This window comes from Myxocyprinus asiaticus, chromosome 3 (genome assembly GCF_019703515.2).
Source record: "Myxocyprinus asiaticus isolate MX2 ecotype Aquarium Trade chromosome 3, UBuf_Myxa_2, whole genome shotgun sequence".
Taxonomy (NCBI): Eukaryota; Metazoa; Chordata; class Actinopteri; order Cypriniformes; family Catostomidae; genus Myxocyprinus; species Myxocyprinus asiaticus.
In genome coordinates, this window is record NC_059346.1 from 55770689 (window position 1) to 55788420 (window position 17732).

General features: G+C 38.6%; 1 protein-coding gene across 1 annotated transcript in view; it reads right to left on the reverse strand.

Moving 5' to 3' along the window:
* Nucleotides 1–207: 207 nt before the first annotated feature.
* LOC127417149 (transmembrane protein 47-like) overlaps nt 208–17732 on the reverse strand; it is a 37858-nt gene continuing 20333 nt past the window's right edge. Inside the window, exons 2-3 of the mRNA XM_051656885.1 lie at nt 14205–14345; nt 208–459 (exon numbers count right to left, since the gene is read on the reverse strand). Coding sequence (XP_051512845.1) covers nt 278–459; nt 14205–14345 — 323 coding nt within the window. The 3' untranslated portion in view covers nt 208–277. The remainder of the gene's footprint in view (nt 460–14204; nt 14346–17732) is intronic.

The window sequence follows — 17732 nt, forward strand, 5'->3', positions numbered from 1 at the left end:
ATTTATGCACTTTCCCATCCCTAGCAAAGTGCATACCTTTAGTGGTCCATTATACAAGCATGCAAATTGGAACACAGCCTATGTTTATGTGTTGTAAGCAGCATGTGTGTGTCTGAAACGTGAATAGATGTATGTATATACGTATATGAGTCTGTGGGAATGTCGTCCCTTTCCGATGGAGCATGTCTGTACAGGATTGCGTAATAGATACTGGATTCTTTTTTGCTGTGACAGCATGTAGTGTTTGAGCGTGTGTTTGTGTAATATATTGGAGCCCTTAGTACATGGCATCTTCATACATGTCTGTTCTAAGGCATAGCAGTATTCCTCCGCCCAGCATGAAGATGGTGGCACCCCAGCCCAGCCCATAGCCCCAGTTGAACTCATGGTACGTTTGCAAGACTTTGCCATCGATGAATTTGATTGGGTACAGCACCAGAGCACACGCCTGGAGGACCACTGCAAAAGAAAAAGAAGAGATATAAGTATGCATGTATAATAAAGCAATAAGCAATGAGACTTTTACTGTATTAAAGAAGAGTTGTTAGGCATGACGTAAAGCAGAGAGGTTAAAATCAATAACACATGGCCTCTCGCTGCTTAAACTAGTATCTGATGCAGAGACGGCGCAACTGCTGTTTATTGTTGCCAAGCAACATTGCAGTTCTGTGCATTAATATAAAATTAAACTGATGTGCAGCAACACGTGTTTTGCAACAGTTTTGAATGCGGCTCAAGCAATTCGATTTATAATGAAATACAGGCTAAAATCTGTTGTTTTTAAAAGAAATATTCCAGGTTTTGTACAAGTTAAGCTCAATTATCAGCATTTGTGTAATAATGTTGATTACAACAAAAAAATTATTTTGATTCACCCATCTTTTATTATAAAAAACCTGTTACAGTTAGGCACTTAAAATGGAAGTGAATGGGGCCAGACCATAAATGTTAAAATACACATCATTTCAAAAGTATAGTCATTATATTTAAACATTATATTTGTTAACATGTTTTTAGTGTGATAAAATCGCTTACTAACCTCACTTGTAAAGTTATAGTCTATTACAGGGTTTCATCATCATGACAACGAAGATGCAATATTGGAAATAACTTTAAACAGATAAGGTTAGTAAGCGAATTTGGCACACTAAAATCACGTCAACATGTATAATGTTTACATAATTTGGCTACATTTTTTAAACAATGTGTATTTTATCGTTTATCCACTGGCCCCATTCACTTTGATTGTACAGTGCATCCGGAAAGTATTCACAGCGCTTCACTTTTTCCACATTTTGTTATGTTACAGCCTTATTCCAAAATGGATTAAATTCATTACTTTCCTCAAAATTCTACAAACAATACCCCATAATGTCAACGTGAAAGAAGTTTGTTTGAAATCTTTGCAAATTTATTAAAAAAAAAAAACGAAAAAAAAAAAAAAAAAAAAAAAACATCACATGTACATAAGTATTCACAGCTTTTGCCATGACACTCAAAATTGAGCTCAGGTGCATCCTGTTTCCACTGATCATCCTTGAGATGTTTCTACAACTTGATTGGAGTCCACCTGTGGTAAATTCAGTTGATTGGACATGATTTGGAAAGGCACACACCTGTCTATATAAGGTCCCACAGTTAACAGTGCATGTCAGGGCACAAACCAAGCCATGAAGTCCAAGGAATTGTCTGTAGACCTCCGAGACAGGATTGTATCGAGGCTCAGATCTGGGGAAGGGTACTGAAAAATTTCTGCAGCATTGAAGGTCCCAAAGAGCACAGTGGCCTCCATCATCCGTAAATGGAAGAAGTTTGGAACCACCAGGACTCTTCCTAGAGCTGGCCGCCTGGCCAAACCGAGCGATCGGGTGAGAAGGGCCTTAGTCAGGGAGGTGACCAAGAACCCAATGGTCACTCTGACAGAGCTCCAGCATTTCTCTGTGGAGAGAGGAGAACCTTCCAGAAGAACAACCATCTCTGCAGCACTCCAACAATCAGGCCTGTATGGTAGAATGGCCAGATGGAAGTCTCTCCTCAGTAAAAGGCACATGACAACCTGCCTGGAGTTTGCCAAAAGGCACCTGAAGGACTCTCAGACCATGAGAAACAAAGATTGAACTCTTTGACCTGAATGGCAAGCGTCATGTCTGGAGGAAACCAGGCACCGCTCATCACCTGGCCAATACCATCCCTACAGCGAAGCATGGTGGTGGCAGCATCATGCTGTGGGGATGTTTTTCAGCGGCAGGAACTGGGAGACTAGTCAGGATTGAGGGAAAGATGAATGCAGCAATGTACAGAGACATCCTTGATGAAAACCTGCTCCAGAGCGCTCTGGACCTCAGACTGGGGCGAAGGTTCATCTTCCAACAGGACAATGACCCTAAGCACACAGCCAAGATAACAAAGGAGTGGCTCCGGGACAACTCTGTGAATGTCCTTGAGTGGCCTAGCCAGAGCCCAGACTTGAACCCGATTGAACATCTCTGGAGAGATCTGAAAATGGCTGTGCACCAACGCTCCCCATCCAACCTGATGGAGCTTGAGAGGTCCTGCAAAGAAGAATGGGAGAAACTGCCCAAAAATAGGTGTGCCAAGCTTGTAGCATCATACTCAAAAAGACTTGAGGCTGTAATTGGTGCCAAAGGTGCTTCAACAAAGTTTTGAGCAAAGGCTGTTAATGCTTCTGTACATGTGATTTTATTTGTTTTTTATTTTTAATAAATTTGCAAAGATTTCAAACAAACTTCTTTCACGTTGTCATTATGGGGTATTGTTTGTAGAATTTTGAGGAAAATAATGAATTTAATCCATTTTGGAATAAGGCTGTAACATAACAAAATGTGGAAAAAGTGAAGCGCTGTGAATACTTTCCGGATGCACTGTAAGTGCCTTACTGTAACTTTTGTTGTTAATAAACAAGGGACGAGTTAAAATTATTAAAAAAAGATTTTGGGTAATCAAAAATATGCCACAAATGCTGCTGATTGAGCTTAAAGGTGCTGTAAGCGATTTCAGACATTCTACTTCAGCGAGACTGAGCTGTTGGATTAGCCATGGCCCCTCTTTCCAAAACCACAAACTCCAAAGATACCAAAATGAGCTTTATTGAGAGCAAAAATGGTTGTTAAAAACAACAGCTGTTGTTTGAGTGCCCTCAACTGACAACTGTTATGAACAACATGGCATAAAGGTGGCAGTAAGTCTCAATAATTTGCTGCAACTGCATAATATTGATTACCACAAAAAAAAAAAAAAAAAAAAAAAAAAAAAAAATATTCAACTCATCCACAAATCGAGGTTACATTGAGGCACTTACAATGAAAGTGAATGCGACCAATTTTTTGATGGTTAAAAGGCAGAAATGTGAAGCTTATAATTTTATAAAAGTAACACCATTAATTCTTCTGTTAAAACACATGATTATTTGAGCTGTAAAGTTGTTTAAATCATCATTTTTACAGTCATTTAAGGGTTTTAGGTTTGTTGACATTACATCGTCATGGCAACAAAGTTGTAAAATTGGCTATAACTTTACACAGAAAAGGTTAGTAAATAATTGTATCACACTAAAATCATGTTAACATGCATACTGTTTATGTCTTGTGGCTCTACTTTTGAAACAGTCAGTATTTTAGCATTTACAGACTGGCCCCACTGCCATTGTAAATTCCTCACTGGAACCCAGATTTTTGCTTTTATTTATATATTCTTTTTTTAAAGAAAAGGAGGGACGAGTCAAAATATTTTTTCATGGTAATCAATATCATGCCACAAATGCTGTCAATTGAGCTTAACTTGTACTGAACCTGGAATATTCCTTTAACTTTCATTGGCTCTGTGCGCAAGATGGCGTCTGTGAGCATAAGTGTGTGCATGCTTACTTCCGGTCATATGTGCGCTCTCTGAAAATGGGTGAGATCATGGTGTGATCGTGGTGTGAGTAGGGCTTTATTGTTGCTGAGGGGAGACTTCCAGATATGTGGCTTTGCCCACACTTACTAAATCGGAAATCAAACATGGCTGTCATGTGCAACTAGCCAATTGAAACTCAATTGTTATAATATGTTGCAGCTATAGCAGCTGTTTGTACAAATGCCAGATTTATCATTCATTTGTTATAAATAATGTAATCTTTTGCATTTCAAATTACAAATAAAATGTGAAAATATTTAAATGAGAAAGCATTTACTTCACTGGATTATAAAAAAAATGCATTATTAAATAGTCATGCAATATTTAAAAACATTTTGGGGTTAAATTCCCAGCACTATTAACTATATTGTGATTAGTACCATTACCGTGATATAAAAATTACTCCTGTGATATAAGATTAGGGTTATACAGCCCTATCCTAGTCAGAACTACAAAAGGAAATCCAGCAAATCAAATAAATATACAAGAAAAAGCATAAAAGGTCACAGACCCCCAAGCAATGGCTTTTAAGTCTCTATGTCTCTCTGTGTAAACAACAAAATAATGAGAGAAACTGTTCATGCTATCAGGCTGCAGGCGCTAGCATAGTATGTGTACTAGATCTGACACACACACTCTCATTCCCCAAGGTTCACATCACACTCTTGCTTCTCACTGTGAGACTAAAATGGCTTCTTGGTGTTACTGTGTAATGTACCGTAAAGTTCCCTGTGTGTTCTAATGAATAGGCAAATACTAATACAGCCCAATAAACTCAGAATAACACACTGCTTTGGAATCAGCCAGTAAGACAGCTTGACAGTTCTGAACCATTAGACTGTATTATGCAGCTCTTATGACTTCTAATGAATTCTTAAAGCTCTAACGTTTCCTGGTAACAGATTTCACCAGCATTCTTTGATGTAGTTGAGTTGTGTTGCACATTCCAACATTCCAAGCCAAATAAACTGGAAGAATCCTGTTGTAGAGTAGCCCCAGACTTCATGCCTATGGACCACACAGTCCATTCACTGACTGTCTGGTGCATTTGCACACAAAAATGGAAAGTGCTTGCCAATGGACCCCACTCAGACGCCATATTTAATTTGATCTAAATGAAATGTCAGGGATACAAGTGCAGCTCATTTCAAGGATTTTAGTGTTGTGTACCATGGCATTGATCATTAAATTTATGAAACATTGAAAATATTCCCAAAAGTGGACAACTTTGGAAAACAGTGAAACAGAATTGTGAAAATTAGACCTTAAAATCAAGAAGTGTAGGGAAGTGTTTAAGTGTTTAATTCTGCACCACTAGTGGCAAAAAAATAATGACTGTTTGTGGTTGTACAAACAGATAGTTGTGGCCCAAACACACACCGTTGGTTGAGTCAGTAAGCACTTTTCCACCATTGGGCCGGACAGCTCTAAGCATGAATTTGGAGGTCAAAAATACCGTATTTTCACAGAAATTGGGCTTCTAATTTAAATGTCGGCTATAATATCAAAAACGTATAGAGGAAATAACATTCTGATCAATATATCGATATTTTATGACATTCCTAGTAAATGGTATTTTCTGTTCATTCATAAATATAGACAAATACCTTATTACTTTCTCTTGCACACACAAAGATACCCACTCTACATAGTGACTTTAAAACACAGACATGCCCACAAAACTGTACACAACCATGATCAAACCACCACACATTCCACCAGAGTGTATCATACAGAGTTGAGCTAAATGCTTGTTTTCCACTAATGGAAAGGTACAAGGAGATGCAAGGGACAAATCCAACTGCTGCAGAGTTGTCCGGACTTTATTTTGATAGCCAGAAGTATGGCTCTGTAAGAATAAAAGGCATTGGGTGGTGATAGACACTATGAGCTGAGCAAAAGTGAGTACTTTTATAGAAAGCAAAGTGTTACTGGGTATGTTTAGTGTGCCTGTTAGATGGCTGTCAGCCATACACATTTAGTCAGACATCTGTGGCCATTGTGTCATATCTAACACAGTATTTGTATTTTTATTTTTTTTTATTTTTTTAAGTCAGCGTATCGTAAAAAATAGGACCAATTTTAAAAACGGGACTCCTGCTTTGTGTTCCACTTAGTTGCGTCTTATATAAACACCCACTAAGAAACATATCTGATTGAGGTGAACATGAAACCAGACTAACTTTGTAGGGCTTTCTTAAGACTGATAAGTCGACTATTTGTTTAAGCAGCAGTTTTTGTTTTTCTATGGGCCAAGTTAAAAGTTCAAAAGAACATCAACTTTTAAACAAAAAGCGTTCCGTTATATTTGTTGCGCTGCGTCTAGCTTTTTTACTGCAAGAACGCGTTCAGTCTGAACAGCCCCTTAGAAAACATTTGGTCACAAAGTGTTTATGGTGGTGTTGGATATCTGGACCTTGTCTCTTTCATTTTGAGAAAATCAGAATGTGAAAGAAAAGGCTTGTATATTTCTAGAGGGAAGGCGTCACACACACAAGAATGTATTCCATAACAGTGACCTCATCAGATTGAGCATTTAATGCGTTCAGTAAGGGAAGTGAAGTTGGCCTATAATATCCTGTTCTGTAATGAAAGGCTAGTCTAAATATCCTCACAAGGTTGACGCTTATCACTCTATTCCCTTTCTTTGGTATTGCATTAGGGAGCGATACTGATATCCATTTAGATAACTGATACCCATAAATGAATTGCAAACTTACTCTTCTCCACTGGTCTCTTGTGGTTTCACCCTTGTTATGACCAGCTAATACATACCAGATTTAAATATTTATCAGACAACCACAGAGTATGTTTGATTTATGCTGCCTGGTAGCTTTGAATCACGTTACAATATAAAAGATATAAAAGAAAACAGGACTCATTAGACCAGGCAACTTTCTTCCACTGCTCCAAAGTCCAGTTCCGATGCTCTCATGCCCATTGTAGGTGCTTTCGACAGTGGACAGGAGTCATCAGGGGCACACTGACCGGTCTGTAGCTACGCAGCCCCATACGCATCAGGGTGCGATGCACAGTGTGTTCTGATACATTCCTCCAGTAAACATCATAAAAATGTTCTGTTACTCTTGCCACATTAGACCTTCTGTCGGTTCGGACCAAATGGGATAGCCTTCGTTGCCCTCGCGCATTGATAAGCTTTAGGCGCCCAACACCCTGTCGCTGGTTTGTGGTTTGTCCCTCCTCGGACCACTGTCAGTAGGTACTCACCACTGCTGACTAGGAGCACCCCACAAGCCTTGCAATTTCAGAGATGCTCTGACCCAGTCATCTGGCCATAACAATTTGGGCCTTGTCAAAGTTGCTCAGGTCTTTACTTCTGCCCATTTCTCCTGCATTCAATACGTTGATTACGAGAACCAGTTGTTCACTTACCATCTAATCTACCCAGACCTTGACTTGTGGCCTTGTTAGGAGATGATCAATGTTATTCGCTTCACCTCTGAGTGGTCATAATGCTTTGGCTCATAGGTGTACAAATCAAAATCGAATTTAGTATTTAGTTCAAATATTTATGTTAAAATACACAAGAGTAGCTGTTCACAGAGACCTGGCTCGTGAGGTACGCCGTTCAAGCGAGAACTTGGTTTGTACTACAACTGGACCACCACACATACTGTTTATTCAGAAAACAGAGAACTCAACAAAGCTGCACACAAACCAAAGAATCAAACTTGCAAAACATGTCTGAAGTGTCTGATGTTTGAAGTTGAAGAGCCTTATTTGTTTGAATCAGGGACCTTGAAAATCGAATTGAGAGAGATGAAGGACTGAGAATGGTTTGTAATCGTACTGTGCCGAACCGTGCTGAAGTTGAAATGCTACTGGAACCGTTCCTCCATCAGTTACTCTATTCATGTTCATCTTCACCTTAATAAAAACATTTATTTCAGTAAATTAAAAGATTGTCAAAACATCAAAATATATCATGCACTGGGGGTATCTGGTGACATCTGATGGAATAAAAATAACAATTACATGAAATGACAACTATGGCCAGTAGATGGCTTCAGTGCTCCATGCATTGGCTGATCTCTATAAACCAATATTGTAACAAACTTAATTTCTAGATATTATCACAAGTTATGCATTGGATACATATTTAGACATTATAAAAGTCAACTATTTGTAAAAAAAAAAAAAAAAAAAAAATTAAACCACTTGTATTGAAGGGTGAGGTTTTACAATGATGCCACGATATGCTTACGGTTAAACCTGACCATGGTCTACAGCTCCCACACCTAAGCATAAACTTTCTCACAGAGGGGTCAGACTGAGACTTTGATCTGACCTTGAAATGTGTATGTGTGTGTGTTCTGCATTGTGGCTGATTTGACAAAATAAAAAAAAAAGCTCTGTTATTCACCTTATTTTTCAGCGTCGCCATTATCAATCTTGAATGTGGCTCTCTTCTAGTATAAGTGTTCTCCAGCCATTTCAGCAATACAAAAAAAAAGCTTCAGTTTTTTAGCAGACTGAAGCAGGTTCTCTTGCAGTATTTCCCTATATTTTGCTCCATCCATTCTTCCTTCAATTCTAACAAGATGCCCAGTCCCTGATGATGAGAAGCATCCCCACAGCATGATGCTGCCACCACCATACTTCACTGTAGGGATGGTGTGTCTTGAGGCATAGGAAGTGTTAGGTTTGCGCCACACGTAGGGCTTTGAGTTTTGGCCAAAAAGCTCTATCTTGGTCTTATCTGACCTTAAAACCTTCTCCCACATAGCAGCTGGGTCACTCACATGCTTTCTGGCAAACTCCAGACGTGCTTTCAGATGGTACTTTTTGAGTAATGGCTTCTTTCTTGCCACCCTCTCATACAGGCCAGCATTATGCAGTGCTCTTGATATGGTTGACTGGTGCACCATTACTCCACTCACAGCCATTGAACTCTGTAGCTTCTTCAAATGATTGTTGGCCACTCTGTGGCTTATCTCACAAGTCTCCTTTTTGTTAGAGTGCTGAGTTTTGAGGGACGGCCTTTTCTTGGCAGTGCTTGGGTGGTGTGGTGCAGCTTCCACTTCCTGATTATTGATCCAACTGTGCTCACTGGGATATCCAAACTTTTTGACATTATTTTGTACCCTTTCCCTAATCTATGCATTTTTATTACTTTATCTCTAACTTCTGTGGAATGCTCTTTGGTCTTAATTTTCCTTAAGATTCACAACCTGACCAACGATCCTTCAACAATGGGGTTTTTTTATCCAGAAAATGTGATTACAACTTTAATGATTCACAGGTGGATGCCAATGGTGTCCTCGTTAGGGCAATTTCTTTCATCGGTGTAACCTGGCAGCTTCCACAGCACAGGGGTTGAATACATATGCAAGCTAGATATTTCAGTTTTTTTATTTATTTTTTTATATTTCCCAACATAAAACCAATGTCACCTAACAATAACTGATTTTGAGTTCCAGTGTTTTAAAATAAAATATCTAACAGAATGAAATTTCATTGCACCATTTGTAATTCAGTAATATGAGATAAATGGTCAGGGGTCTGAATACTTTTGCAAGGCACTGTATATACACACTGTATATTAAAAAAATTCAGAAAATTAAAATGCATTACTTTATTGTGGCAGAGGAGTTATAAGCATTGATAAGACAATACAAAAAGTGGCTTTAGAATCCAATTTATTATTTATTTGCATATTATTGAACATAAGCCTATCATTGGCCTATAGCAATCCATTTTGCAATTTAATTTGTCAATAAGTCCGAGATTTATTATGAGGGCTTGTCTAAGGACCCGTCAACGTACACCTGCATCAGATGGATGCTTTTGGAGTGTCTCACCAAAAAATGTTTAGGTCGCTGTGTCAAGTTAAACATAGTTTAATACTTAAAAACACATCTTGAGATCCCTAAGTTCGGATTTGTGCTCCATCAAGCTGTGTTTTGAAAGCAAGGATGCGTCCTCGTGTTGTGCTGTCTGCCAAAGGGTTAGTTTGTTCTCTGTTTAAGCTGCGCGTTGCCTATACAGAAAAGTTTCGCTTACTGCCCCCTGGAAAAAAAACAGGTGTTACTTCAAGCTTGAATTGCTCAGGAATCTTCCTTATTACTGTCCGGGAACACAATTAATTGTGTTAATTTTTTTAACATTTATTTTTTTATAGAATTAATCGCACTGAATTAATGAGTTAAATCAACAGCCCTAATACTTAACAGTTAATTGGACAGCTACTGTCTGTAGAAAGTTGACCCATGTGAGACTCAGGCAGAGCATATCCATCTACAGAGTGATACAACTGCATTAGTGGAGGTTATGACTGTGCCTGTCTATTTGACGCTTTGTTTTCTTTACCAAATCGTATGCTCCAGATAAGTCGTTAGACTTGAGATGAACCACAGTGCAAATGCTTACCGAAACGTGGGTGGTGAACCATACGGTTAAATATTTTTTTTTTTTCAAGAACTGTTACACCCCTAACATACACAAACCTGTTATCACACATCAATTGAATTCATGGAAAAAGTTAGCAGTAAAAATCAGCTAGATGCCTAACTGTAAATTCAGAGGGATGTACACAGTGGGACTGACCCATGTTTCAACTGGCAGGCAGAACTTGTTTCAGTCCAGATAGATTTAGACTGACTCTTTCCTCATCAGTTTTAAGCCAAAACTACTGAGATTAAATCCACCTTTACATTCATTCATTCATCCATCTATTCTCCTCTGTTTTTCTAGAATGCTGTGAGTATGTGTGGGAAAAACTGTCTGAGATTTGACTTACATAAGAGGAAATATGTCTTATGTAATGACACGAGAGCTGGAAGTTAGCAAGTATGAAGCAGAGATCCAGTAACAGCCGTAGCAAGCGCATGTGCATGTGTGTTAATAGTGATTGTGGTGGCACTCCACTGAAAACAGCTGTACTACGGGACCAAAATTAACACTCACCAACAGCCAAATGGTGTAAATAAATAAAACAGCCAGTAAACCAACCATTAATGGCCAGCTGGCAGATTTTAGGAACTGCAACATAATGCACCATTTTAGTCAGTGTTGGGGAAGTTACTTTGAAACTGAACCTGCCCAAGCTACTCATAATTTAAAATAATTGAAGTACAGTCAAGCTACTCCTTTAATTAGCTACACCACATATTACTAACAAAAAGTAACTACATTAAAGCCATTTAACCCTTTAGCACATACGATCAAACTGGTGTGATTACACTAGGCTGGGCTCAGACACGTATGATCAAACCGGTGTGATCTGCATTTGTGCTTCATTGTCATAATGAACCAGCTGCTCAAACAGTCATTTCAACATCACAATATCTTTATTTTTATATGTTACAAACATTCAAACAATCACTAAATAAAAGCTTAAAGCCATTACTGTCGGAGCGCACTGTTGTAATCAAAGTCTTTCTAGCAAATCAGTCCACTGTCGGCCATCTTTGGAACACTCTCGGGAGGCTATTTCCAGTCATGCCAGTGCAGCTCCTATTTACTTGAATGGAAAAAGACCAAAATCTCAAAAACGGTTGGTCAAGATTACGATCAATAAACATACTGTAAGGCGGGACTTCCTTTCTACATCCGTTGACCGTTGGGTGCTCAGAGCTCCTTGATTGAGCGTTCCATTTTCTCCCATTCATTTAAATAGAAGTGGCCCATCTCTGCTAAATAATCTCTGGTTTTGATGCAGCGATGCGGCCATGTTTTCTGACGTCAAACAAAGAATATACAAACTAGTCAATCCACTCGAGCCTTCTCCTATTTTGTCCATCACTCATTCTAACCACTTCCGGTGCTGGGAAATTGGAAGGGCTAGGTTTTAAGAACCTCGTATGCTTCTATCACGAACTCAGAATCCCATGTTGCATTGCATGTAAACAATATGGCAGCTCGCATAGCCGATAAGCGCAATAGCGATTGCATCTTATCTATCATAAACAATCATTATAAACATCTAAAAAACACATTATAATATATAATCTGACCTTCATTGTACCTACTGTAATATAATCTGTCCTCCAGTGCATCTGCTGTGAAGTGTAACGTAAGATTTTTTTTTTTAATTACAGCATGTATTAAAGAACTCACACCGGGGGGTCATCAATACAGGAGAAACTCATGTGTGAAAAGGTTAAGTAATTGTAGTAAGGCAAGTTAGGCTGATGTAAGTGACCTGAGAAAATCAAAGAGATACAAATGGCAAATGGCTTGAATATCATGCTGGACGTTACACAATGACCAGTGCCGTTTACCACAAATATACAAGGGGCAAACTGCTAAATACAATTAAATAAATTCCACTGTCATAGGTGAAAAAATACATATTTTTAAGGAAATAATGCACAGTATAGTTTCATGGCCAGTAAGAATCATTAATGGCCGGTAAATACTCATTTTGGACCCTAGCTGCACTCCGCTAGCACTCTGGTGTACTATTAATTAGTGTAACGGCCCACTGACCTCAGATCAGATCTTTTATGGCCTTTGCCACAGTGCCGTCCACTCATTGTTATGACTAAACCAAAGAAGGTTCTGGAACAGTATGTAATTCCTCACGTGGAACATGCATTCCTAAAGCCTGACACACACACACAGATATAATAGCTAGTGTGGGTTTCATGGGAGCGTATTTGATGTAGAGTAGACTATTTCTGAAGGTAATTTTCTGGCATTAGAAGTCAAAGTCACAGGAGACATTGCTCAAGGCACATCACAAGCTGTTTTAAAATCTATTCTCTATTCTCTCTATCTCTCCACTGCACTCTCATAAAGGGATAATCCTCAAACACACAGAGCTTGCTGAGGGCCACAGCAGACAGCATGAGTGAGGAGAGGATGGTAGCGGGTGCTTTTTGGGGAGGGAACACATTCCTCCTCACATTACAAAGCATGTGGTTAGTGAGAGAAACAGAGAGAGAGTTCTGTTCTGGGTATAAGAGACCAGAAGGCCCTTGTAATAGTAGGAAAAACATCCTGGGAGTATTGTAGGTACTAATTTAAACTGTGTCATCATTTACTCATCTGTCAAAGTTTGACAAGTGAAAGTGGATGGTTATTTATACTGTTAAGCTCCATAAAGGACAAAAAAGCACCATAACAAAAGATAGAAGTAGACCATATGACTTGTGCACTATATCTGAATTCTTCTGGAGTCAAACAACCTCTGTCATAGCTCATAAATCTGAGAATTAAATGATAATCTTCTGTCAGTGCATGCACTGTAACAGTGTGATTTCCATCGTACTAAAACAATCATTCGTCTTTTTAAAACATTATATATATGCTTTAGTCTGACTGAAAATGTCCCAGTCCAATTTTTGTTTAGTCAGACTAGCAGACCTAGATCATGCAATGGTAGCTCGACTTCATCCAGCATGTATACACCTAAATCGGACAATTACTGGCCTCGGCGTTGTGCCGTGTTAAGTACGATTAACAAATGGCCTCCCTTCTTTACTTTAAATGCCCATAATTATGTATTACAGATGTGACAGTTACGGGCGCTTTAAATCAAATCATATGGATATCAATTGGAGAATCGCAAACCTCCACCGCTCGTTCTATTACCATTATGATTCAGATAGATCGTTGACTATGATCTGTTTCAAACTTACCGCATCTATAGGCAACATTTGGGAAGTGACTATTACGACAATCCTTGCGATTTGAATTGCCATATGATAAAAATGTATCATGCAATATTCCCGCTGCTCAGCATGTGCCGCACACACCCTGCTCGCTCACTCAGATTGAAGTGCTTTATGCAGACTAAAATGCAGCCATATTGTGATTTCAATCTTAGTTAAATCAGTAGTGCAACCTTAATGGATACAATACCAAACTCACAGAGGTCAAAGTCTGCAGGTTAAGCATTTTGGATGGTTTTTTTTTTTTTTTCCTTTTTCCCTTTTGCATGTCTTTTTTTCACATCTGTAAAGCAAGTTCATTTCCTGATCTAAACTGAACAAAACCTTTTCTAGACTGAACATTTTCTGATGTCTGGACTATCTACAGGGGTTTATGATTATACATACAAATGGTTTGATCTACTGGTAATGAGAGTCAGTTTTCATGACAAGTTAACTTTTGCACTTCTAACTGTTTGCACTTTCCATGACCCACTACAAATAACATGATGAATGACCTGTATTTAGCACTGTCCACTGATTGTTGGATGTTACCACCAGGTATGAAAGGCTCATAAGGACACATGTCATATAATCCCAGAGTTGTCCAGCTAAAGGCTCATGAACGGAGGCATTGTGGTCCAGCATGAAGTCAATGTGGATGTGTCTTACCTGCTGTGAAGAGGAACACCGCTACCATACGATAGTGCTTCCTGTGTGTGTCTTTACACAAAGAGATGAGTGCGATGAGGAAGGCCACTAATGTCACTGATGCCCCTGCTAATAACAACACCAGTGTGGCTATCTGCCAGTCTAAGAGAGAGAGAGAGAGAGAGAGAGAGAAACAATTAGCTTAAAGCCAAAGTATGTAACTTTTTTGGTGTTAAAATTCTTTCTCCTATCCGCGCTTAATATGTAGAGACAACTGTAAGTAAGCTGTTTATAAGTTACTTTTCTTGAAAACTATAAACACGGCGTCACTATGAAAATCCCTCTGTTTGTTTTGAGCGACCCATCTCTAGAAAGACAATACCATTGACTCGACCAATGGCGTGAGTTGGGGCGAGACTGTTTGATCAATGGAAGACGGGAACACATGTATTCAGTATTCTGAAAGCTGTTTTAAAAACAATGTTTATTTTTGCAATTTTTTTGTTAATGCATGATTTTCCGTAAAGCTGCTTTGAAACGATGTGTGTTGTGAAAAGCGCTATACAAATAAAAATGACGACTTGAAAATTACAATTCCTTTTGGTGGCGCTAGTGGCACAGAAATTACACACTTCAGTTTTAAAGGAATATTCTGGGTTCAATACAAGTTAAGCTCAATTGACAGCATTTGTGGCATAATGTTCATTTCCACAAAATATCGTTTCAACTCGTTCCTCCTTTTCCTTAATAAAAGCAAAAATTACGGTTACAGTGAGACGCTTACACATTGAAGCCCAAAGTATACTTTGGCCAGACGCCAACTCTAGGTGTCTGCTTACAGGACGACTGACGCAAATTTTGTTATCAGCAGAGTGCTTGAGCACTGAACATGCACGGCCAGATTTTTCTAACCGCACACACTCTGAACGCGCAGTATGCACCTGGAATTTTTTGCACTAATTATTGTGTCCACTAGGGGTGTAACGATGCATCGATCCAATAACCAACGATCCAATGTTATCGATACAACACATAAATATCGATACAGAATTTTTTTTTTCACTTTATGAGCGCTAAATACGCTTTTCATGTGGGACAAGGATGCACACAGGGTCTATGAAGCCAAATTGCGCTCTTCTATCCGTGCTCGCACGCCAACTGAGCTTTCCGCGAAATGCGAGCTCCATTGACAGGATCAGTAAGTATGTAAGTACTTTGAATTAGATTAAAGTGAAAAATAAGCTGCAATCAAATGATTGATGATCACTTGTGTGTGACGTTATTTTTTAAATTATTATCTGTATAATTTTTTTCAACATCTGAAGTACCTTATTTTGTTGTGGATGTCCCAATGTGGATACTTAATTTGCACTTTTCAGAGAGCTCAATAAAATATTAAAATTATATTTTGGTTGCATTTGAGGGCAAAAAATCTTTAATTGATTGTGTAAAATCACTTAATATCAGAATATCAATTGCAGGGCCCTAAATTGAATCAAATCAAAATCGTATCGCGGCAGACTTTGAAGTATCAGGAAATATTGGATTGCAGGCCAAGAGAATCGATATAAGACCGTATTGTTATGAAACATCCGATTTACACCCCTAGTGTCCACAAGGTGAGCCATTGCTGTCACAAAGAAGCGCTAGAAGATGTAATTACCGGTAGAGACAAATGTAGAACAACAACAGTGGATGTGCACGTCAAGAGCGCGTTTGTGTGAAGAGGTAAGGAGATACCAGAACTCGAGTCTTAAAGAATATAAAGACACATATATGGGCCTAAATTCCTGAAGATAAAAAGTCCAGTATCTCATAGCAGTCGTAGCGCGCATGCGCCAAACGCCTGTGCGTGCGCACCGTCAAATTAAGTATACTTTGTAAAGCTAGTGTTCAATTGTACGCAGAAGCTAAACGCTCGTGTCAAAACTGAAGTACACTTTGGGCTTTAATGTAAATAGTTTTGAGGCAAATATTTTTTGGTGCTTTGCGTCACTTTGTTGCATCAATCTTGGTGTGAATGGGTCTTAACACATAGCTCAGTCAACACAATCTAGACATCTCGAACCCCACTGAGAACATTAAGTAAACAGATGTGAGGAAACACCATTGTCTTCACACTTCTCTCTATCTGCCAATGAAAATAGTGACGCGTTTGTGTGTCATTCAGTTAAACTCCAAGCATCACTGAGCCGAACCGCGGGAAGAGCTTGTATAGCGCTTCTCAAGCGCTCTGATGCGCGTGAAGTCAGCAGAAGCTTGCGCCAAACTCCTGTGAAAATATAAACAAACAAAGATAAACTTTGAAAGTGAACGCAAAGCGCTCCAGCTTCACTTTTATTTAACGATCGTGTAATGGCAAATGTTCCTGGTCAAAGCGGGTTCATACACAAAGTGTTAATGACACAGGAGGAGGAGACGCACACTTATCTATTTCTGTGGAGTGATAAAATGATGAAATGGAATCTCAAAGGTTTTGCTTCATGAGAAATAAAGGCTTGTGGGTTTAATCAAAGAGCATAAAAATGACATGTGAAAGTGAAGAAATTAGGACAGAAATATTTTACTATTGCTTAATATAATGTAATATAAATATAATAAAATAATATATTTTGTATAATTTTTTTAATAAAAAAATAAAATAAAAATAATATATATATATATATATATATATATATATATATATATATATATATATATATATATATATATATATATATATACAGGTGCATCTCAATAAATTAGAATGTCGTGGAAAAGTTCATTTATTTCAGTAATTCAACTCAAATTGTGAAACTCGTGTATTAAATAAATTCAATGCACACAGACTGAAGTAGTTTAAGTCTTTGGTTCTTTTAATTGTGATGATTTTGGCTCACATTTAACAAAAACCCACCAATTCACTATCTCAAAAAATTAGAATACATCATAAGACCAATAAAAAAAACATTTTTAGTGAATTGTTGGCCTTCTGGAAAGTATGTTCATTTACTGTATATGTACTCAATACTTGGTAGGGGCTCCTTTTGCTTTAATTACTGCCTCAATTCGGCGTGGCATGGAAGTGATCAGTTTGTGGCACTGCTGAGGTGGTATGGAAGCCCAGGTTTCTTTGACAGTGGCCTTCAGCTCATCTGCATTTTTTGGTCTCTTGTTTCTCATTTTCCTCTTGACAATACCCCATAGATTCTCTATGGGGTTCAGGTCTGGTGAGTTTACTGGCCAGTCAAGCACACCAACACCATGGTCATTTAACCAACTTTTGGTGCTTTTGGCAGTGTGGGCAGGTGCCAAATCCTGCTGGAAAATGAAATCAGCATCTTTAAAAAGCTGGTCAGCAGAAGGAAGCATGAAATGCTCCAAAATTTCTTGGTAAACGGGTGCAGTGACTTTGGTTTTCAAAAAACACAATGGACCAACACCAGCAGATGACATTGCACCTCAAATCATCACAGACTGTGGAAACTTAACACTGGACTTCAAGCAACTTGGGCTATGAGCTTCTCCACCCTTCCTCCAGACTCTAGGACCTTGGTTTCCAAATGAAAT